General features: G+C 40.7%; 5 protein-coding genes across 5 annotated transcripts; all 5 read right to left on the bottom strand.

Annotated features, from left to right (window-relative positions):
- Positions 1-158: 158 nt before the first annotated feature.
- Positions 159-1,259, bottom strand: LOC6609513 (lysozyme). Its single transcript, XM_002034161.2, has 3 exons — positions 1,141-1,259; positions 624-800; positions 159-566 (listed from the first exon to the last, which is right to left on the bottom strand). The coding sequence occupies exons 1-3, from the start codon at positions 1,196-1,198 to the stop codon at positions 310-312; spliced, it is 492 nt and encodes a 163-aa protein (XP_002034197.1). The 5' UTR covers positions 1,199-1,259; the 3' UTR covers positions 159-309.
- Positions 1,260-1,269: 10 nt separating this feature from the next.
- On the bottom strand, positions 1,270-2,000 carry LOC6609512 (lysozyme 2). Its single transcript, XM_002034160.2, has 2 exons — positions 1,692-2,000; positions 1,270-1,625 (listed from the first exon to the last, which is right to left on the bottom strand). The coding sequence occupies exons 1-2, from the start codon at positions 1,933-1,935 to the stop codon at positions 1,390-1,392; spliced, it is 480 nt and encodes a 159-aa protein (XP_002034196.1). The 5' UTR covers positions 1,936-2,000; the 3' UTR covers positions 1,270-1,389.
- Positions 2,001-2,110: 110 nt separating this feature from the next.
- Positions 2,111-2,814, bottom strand: LOC6609510 (lysozyme). The gene is given in 3 exon segments (XM_002034158.2): positions 2,111-2,389; positions 2,391-2,574; positions 2,631-2,814. Coding segments are annotated over 3 exon segments (477 nt in total). The 5' UTR covers positions 2,701-2,814; the 3' UTR covers positions 2,111-2,166.
- A 468-nt stretch (positions 2,815-3,282) lies between these two features.
- LOC6609509 (lysozyme) lies at positions 3,283-5,716 on the bottom strand. The gene is made up of 3 exons (XM_002034157.2): positions 5,507-5,716; positions 3,701-3,871; positions 3,283-3,629 (listed from the first exon to the last, which is right to left on the bottom strand). Exons 1-3 carry the CDS (start codon positions 5,586-5,588, stop codon positions 3,397-3,399), a joined length of 486 nt encoding a protein of 161 aa, XP_002034193.1. The 5' UTR covers positions 5,589-5,716; the 3' UTR covers positions 3,283-3,396.
- A 239-nt stretch (positions 5,717-5,955) lies between these two features.
- LOC6609508 (probable elongation factor 1-beta) lies at positions 5,956-6,856 on the bottom strand. Its single transcript, XM_002034156.2, has 2 exons — positions 6,688-6,856; positions 5,956-6,597 (listed from the first exon to the last, which is right to left on the bottom strand). The coding sequence occupies exons 1-2, from the start codon at positions 6,765-6,767 to the stop codon at positions 6,009-6,011; spliced, it is 669 nt and encodes a 222-aa protein (XP_002034192.1). The 5' UTR covers positions 6,768-6,856; the 3' UTR covers positions 5,956-6,008.
- Positions 6,857-7,192: the final 336 nt, after the last annotated feature.

Genomic DNA, 7,192 nt, shown 5'->3' with positions numbered 1-7,192 from the left:
AAACGTAAGCCAGAATCTGAATAAATTATTAACTATGTACTACCAGTATGTTAACATGTTGACTAACAAATTACAAAAAGCGAGAGCATATTAAAGTAGTTTTCATATACCCCTCTATATATATATTATATATATATCTGTATCTGTAACTAAATCTATAGAATCCATAACTATATTGGAAACTGTTCAAACGCAAACATAAGCAATGTTTCGATGTATGTACGTGTATATGTGTTACCAGGATTGTTTTAAAAACAGACAAAGATATCCCCGAAAATAGGGGAACGATGAAACCCAATAAAGAATCAATTATGTTGAAACCATTTCCTGCTCCTTGATGATCTTTTCCTCCGTCATTCGCTCCTTGGATTTCAGACATCGATTGAAGACCTTGGCGAAGATGTAGGGCAACTCTTCCTGGCACTTCAGATTGCCCAGTTTGTGGAGTGCTCCGAAGTCCAGGCAATCGATGTGCTCATCTCCATTGCAATCCTGGCCATGCTTGAACATATAATTCTGCACCGTGTTCGCTGCACAGTGGGGCTGATTAACGCAGTTCGTAAAAGCTGAGAAGAGAACAGTGGAATTCAAATGGATATATAACTCGGATATCCTGAACATACCGTCTTCGGAGAGAGCTGTATCCGTGGGCAAAGTTAGTTTGCCCGCCTCCACCCAGTAGCCCCAAGTGATCCGGAATATACCGCAGGCGCCATTTACGCAAATTGCGGATGCATTGCAGCCACTCATTGTTTCGCACAGACAGTCTAGGCAATCTTCCGTGACGGGTTTGTTTTGCACTAAATACACAGTAAGAAATACTAATCAATATATACTAATTTCAAAAAAGTGATACGTTAATTTAGTATAAATGTGATTTATCTTTAGAACACTTATTAATATCAAAATAGTAGTATGGAATTATATCATATAAATTATTTTCAGTGTACGAGAAAATTTGAAATGGGCGGATGTTACAGCCGGCTTTATAGTATAAAGCTATTCCTATAAACTGGCTTTGGTTTACAGCGAACCCAGATGGATTACCATAATTATAGAGCACTCTCAACTACGTAACACAGTGGTTATAAGATACAAATGCTACGGGATTGATGGCTTGTGTAGGTGGGTAGCACTTACCCTCATAGCTGGAACCACTGTACACCAGTAGCCACAAACAAACTAGCAATCGAAGCATAACTGAGCTTTGAATCCGATCGAGAATCGAGAACCCGACCTGCAAGTGCCGTGTTGACCAAACAACTGATCTCAGTTGACTATAAGCCACTAGTTTATTAATCGAAATTAACGCCTATATTAGCTATAAGTTATTCGCACATAAATTACTCGTACTCTTCCTCATAAGTTAGTTACTAAATACTAGATTGATTAGCTGGACTTCTGACGCTTGTCATCCCGCATGGCGTTCCTCAAACATCGTTTGAAAATGCTCTCGTATGTGTAAGGCATATCCGCCTTGCAGTTGAAGGGACCCATGTAGTGAATGGCACCATAATCGTAGCAATCATCCTTCTGATCATCATTGCAATCCTGTCCGTACTTCACCATATAACTCTGCAAAGTATCGGCTGCACAATATGGATCGTTGGCGCAGTTGGTAAAAGCTGTATATATTGCAAATTCAAAGGTAAGTAAATGCACTAAATTGACAGAAAATCTCTAGGTCTTACAACTATCCGTCAATGGTGACTCGCCGGGTATGGTCAATCGGCCTGAGTCCACCCACTGATCCCAGGTGATCCTGAATATGCCACATGCCCCATTCACACACACTGCCGTCGCATTACAGCCACTCAATGCCTCACACATGCAGATCAGGCATTGTTCCGTGATGGGTTTTTGGACCTCGGCTTGCACCCAAATGCCACCAACTGTGAGCCCGATTACAAAAAGTACTATATGTGCACTATGCATAGCTCGAGATGTGTATTCACTTCCGATTCGATGCCTTTCGCGATTGTTCAGCCACTGAAACGATTTCAGCAGTGACTACTGGTTTTTATTATCGAAAATGAGCGCCATCGAAGGTGACTAATTTCAGTTATAGGAAATGCACCGATCTGGTTTCCAATCAGCGGTGATTCCCGTGTAAATAATAATATTAAGTTTATTGACATATATGTAAATATAATGTTTATTTTTTATTTACTGAAATCCCTCATCCTCGTACTTCTCGATGCACTCCTCGAAGACACTCTGGAATTTGTAGGGCATATCCGCTTGGCAGCCATAAGCCCCCAGTTTATGGATTCGAGCATAATCGTGGCAATCCATCTCGCCATCATCGTTGCAGTCCTGATTGAACTTCTTCATATAGTTTTGCACCAAATCGGCGGCACAGTGTGGATCATTGGCGCAGTTGATGAAGGGAATCGGGATGCTCTCCATTAACCGTCAGTTTTCCAGCATCCACCCAGTATCCCCAGGTGATGCGGAATATGCCGCAGGTTCCCTTTTCCGAACTGGTGCAAATCGCTGTCGCATTGCACCCACTGATGGCCTCACAAATGCAGGTGAGACACAGCTCCGTTACGGGCTTATCCAGCACATGACCTGTTTATATAATTTTTTCAACATATCGCACACATATTTTTTATCAAAAATCGTACCTTGGCCTTGAACCAATGAAGGCGACAGCACCAGCAGCAGATATATAGAATATAGCAGGAAAACTCGCATTTTCCGGCAGGTTAAAGTAATAACATCTAATACCTCTGCCCCTGAAACTGCGAATGGTTCTAGCGATTCCCATGGACTGAGTACTCAGCCGGTAAATACGCCAATCTAGCGGGTAATACCGGTTTATAGGGCGCATCCACACAAAGTGTTAAGAATAGTTTTACCGCATACCCCACTCACTGACTCCTAGTTAAAACTATTAAAATCATAACCGATAATTGAATATATTAATTAATGCATTGATTTTACTTTTAAACTTTGTGAGTTGAAAATAGAGGTCAAACTAAATTTCATTGGGGAATAAAGAAAACCTATTTTCTTTTGTTTTTGTTTATAGTTTACAATCAAAATGTTATTTTTAAAACTCACAACAAAAAGTATGCTACATTGCGACTTTTAAATATTTTAAAGCGTGTGTTAAAGACTAGTTTAATTTTGCTGTCTTTCCAGCTAAGATGTAGAAAATATGTAAGTAAGCAAGGAATGTAAAATGTATTTTACACGAATAATTCTACCAATGAAGTACAATTCATTACAAGGTCCATATTTGTTGCCCATTAGAAATAATTTTATAGCTCAAAATTATTTGCTTGTATTATCATTTATTCTGAATCGAATTCAAATTCATTGCCATAAATAATTAGTTATTACATTATTTAAATTTAATTACAACATAAATTTAGCAAGTTAATGGGTTTATTTGCTAGAGCGCACGTCGATCTGCTGGAACGAATTGAGGCAGTTGGTCAGCTGCGTCTGGTACTGGTAGCTCAGCTCGCCCTTGCACCCATAGCCGCCCAGCTTGTGGATGGCAGCGAAGTCGTAGCAATCGATGGCGTTGTCTCCATTGCAGTCCTGGCCGAACTTGGTCATGTAATTCTGGATCGTGTTGGCCGCGCAGTAGGGATCGTTCACGCAGTTGGCATAGGCTGCAGCGAGATTAATGTGCATCAGATGTATGATAAGGTTTATTGCATGGGGTAATGGATGGGACACTCACCATCCTCCGACTGGGGACTCTCATTGCCCAAGGTCAGCTTGCCGCCGTCGGCCCAATATGCCCAGGTGATGCGAAACAGGCCGCAGACTCCGCCGCCGCAGTAACGTGTCTGGTTACATCCACTGATGGCCTCGCATATGCATCCCAGGCACACATCAGTCACCGGCTTATCTGTTTCGGGTTTAAAGATCATTCAAATCAAGTCAAATCAAATCAGTTCAGTTCAATTTTATTTTATTTTTTTTTTAAGATTAGCCTGAAAAGAGCGTTAGCAGTGCGAGAGCAAAACTCGAATTGTGTCACACATTTTTGCCCAGATCATGTCATCGCTTTATTCAGAGCATTTGGTAATGTTTTGAATTTTTGAGAGTTATAACAAGTTGAAGACTTTGGAATTTTAGTAGCTCAGAGAAAAAAGTAGTAGGAAACTAATTAAACAAAAATTCCATTTAAGCAAATTGGTTTATATATTTATCTATATTTATCTTGTGTAAGACTTTTAATGAAACAACATTGTTATTACAGGTACTAAAACTAATCCTAGAATGTTATCTGTGTTTCCTCGGTGCGCTCAGGTTCATTAGTTTTAAAAATTCAATAAAATTATAAAATATATCCAAGAAACGAAAAGCAATTCCGTTGCTTGCACGCCCATGAACCTGAAATCCATCGGCCTCACGTTCCCATCCCATTTTGTACCGAACTTGTTTTGCAACTTTCAATGGAAACATTGAAGCATCTCCGTAGAACAAAATCCGGCAGACCGTAGGCGAGGATGAGTCAATTAATCGGCGTTATCAAGACCTTGTTCTTGTAATTAAATTTTGTATTTTTAACGAGTATCGGCATTTTGCCAATGCGAAAAGATCGAAAGAAGCGTGAAGCACAGCATGTCATCTAGCCTTCTGGCTCACCCAAACACACACACGAGCAAAACTCGGAGGTTTCTAAGTTCAGTGACCTATGCAAAGTAATCTTCAAAGGTATAAAAATTGGGTCAATATTAAAAACGTTTTATCTATTCCCACCTTTCTATAACATTTGATATCAGTACATATTTTAGTTTATATATACACCTTTTTACGGGGTTTTCCTAACCCAGAGATAACCCACACGCAGCAAATTGTCACGAAAGTGGGATTTTTGAGGTCTAAACAATGGAGAATGCTGTTCCGGATTCGGGGAAATCTCCGGTAAAACTACATCCTTTTCACGAATAATGCAAAGTTAACGACTTGATTTGCGCTAATTACCCATTTAGACAATTAGTTTATTAAGCAGAGAAGCAAAGAGCTCACTTCAAATTACTACCAACGATTAATAGTTACTTTTCAAACTTAATACGAATTAATTTCCGCCAATGTAATGTATACTAATCGGAAGTAATTTCAATGGCAATGATGCGTTATTGAAAACTAACGATGTCAACGGCCCGTGTTTTAGATGATGGATGGTCGATTATGGAATCTGAAAGCGATCAGAAACCCCCGAGTTTAAATGGACGTTTGTCAACCTCCAGTTACTTGTCGTATGCAAATCGCGACAAACACGATGGATGGATAAATATATCTGGGAAATCCGCTCAAGAACGAAACATGTCTTGGCGCAGAACAAAAGACACAAATATCTATACAATTGCTAATTAATGTTAATGAATGCATACGATCAGGTATATTTGTATATTTCGTGTTAAAAGCAAATCTCAGCAAATGCGTAACAAATACGTCCCGCGAACAATAAACAAGAACGGAAATGTTCTCTATATAATGTAAATATGGTATATGGTTTTCGATGTATTTAACTCACCCTGAGCTTGAATGAGGGCCGCGAATCCCAGGCACAACAGAGCGCCAATAGCCACAGTGCAGCACAATTTGTTGGCAGCCATTATAAGCAGTACTTGTGTCCGAAAAATATTTGTTTGCAAATGCAATTTGAAAAGTCGCTCAAAAGTATCACAACTATCTATCTGTAAACAACCGAACTCTATCGAGCTGCCCGATCAACTGAGCTGAAAGTGCTAAGAGCTTCGCTTTTTTGTTGACAAAAGCTCGCCCAAAAGCTTCAAAACGGAAGACTTAAGCTGGGAACTTGAGAGAGCCGGCAAGCCAACTTAAGAGATTAGGGATTTTTAACGATTAGAAAAGTATACTTTTTGGTGAAAATGTATAGTATCTAAATCATTATTTCAATATAACTGATGTGTTTTTACAATCTGAATTATTAAATTTCATTTAAATATAAAGACAACTATATTTGCTTAGTTCGCTTTGCTCAAGTTTATTGTTAATATAAGAATCTCAGATGTTTAGATCTTGTTGAAGGCAGCAATGTCGACAGACTGCACGAAGTCCTCGAACTCCTCTATCTTCTCCTGCAGCAAATCGATGGACACCTTGTCGTCCTCGATGACGCACATGATCTGCAACTTGTTGATGCCATAGCCGACTGGGACCAGTTTGGAGGCGCCCCACAGCAGACCGTCCATTTCGATGGTGCGGACATTGTTCTCCATCTCCTTCATGTCGGTCTCGTCATCCCAGGGCTTGACATCGAGGAGCACCGACGACTTGGCAATGAGGGCGGGTTTCTTGGACTTCTTGGCGGCGTAAGCGGCAACTCGCTCCTGCTTGATGCGCTCGGCCTCCTCGTCCTCCTCATCGTCGGATCCGAATAGATCCACATCGTCGTCATCGTCGGCGGCGGGCTTGGCAGCAGCAGCCACCGTGGGCTTTCCACCGGCCAACTGGGGCAGAGGAGTGCCCGACCAGGCGGCGCGCTCAGCGGCATCGAAGGAGGCGATGTGGCGGTACCAGCGGGCCACATTCACATTGTCGGCGGAGGGGGCCTTGCCCAGAGCATCGAACACGGACAGATCGGCCTTGCTGGGAGTATATCTACAGAAATGGGTAGAACATTATTCGATCAATACGTCTGCCGACGTGGTGAGGTCGTACATAACCTCACATTTAATGACGCGTGCTTACCCGCTGATGTAGCTGTTGTCGGCCAGGAAGGCGTTCAGCTCCTTCAGTCCCTGCGGGGTGGTCACATCACCGAAAGCCATTTTAAATGCGTTTTTGTGGGGTAAATTCGCGTTTAACAAATCTGTAACCGTGCTCTGCGCAACGTTGCCGACGAAAGAAGGACAGAGTGACCTTCGCGGGAACAGGTCTTTAAAGATGTGATGAATACTGACTCTTTTCTAGTATTTCAAGCAGTCGCAACACAGGGTGACCCACAATGTAAATAAATATCGTTCAAATATACCATATATAAAAATAAATTTGTAACGTTTATTTGTATTTTATTTTTAATAAAACATACGGATAATTAATATAAGAAAACATTATATAATTAATACCTTATTATGGTAGCTAAATTTTATGGCCAAACAATTACGCTTGATATTTCTATATATACATATTGTATGCTTCTACTTTGAAACTTGTGAAGATAATTTACATTTCATTGAGCAAATTCACACAGAGT

This window comes from Drosophila sechellia, chromosome 2R (assembly GCF_004382195.2).
Source record: "Drosophila sechellia strain sech25 chromosome 2R, ASM438219v1, whole genome shotgun sequence".
Taxonomy (NCBI): Eukaryota; Metazoa; Arthropoda; class Insecta; order Diptera; family Drosophilidae; genus Drosophila; species Drosophila sechellia.
Note: the sequence above shows the minus strand (reverse complement) of the source record. Positions and strands in the feature narration are given on the sequence as shown.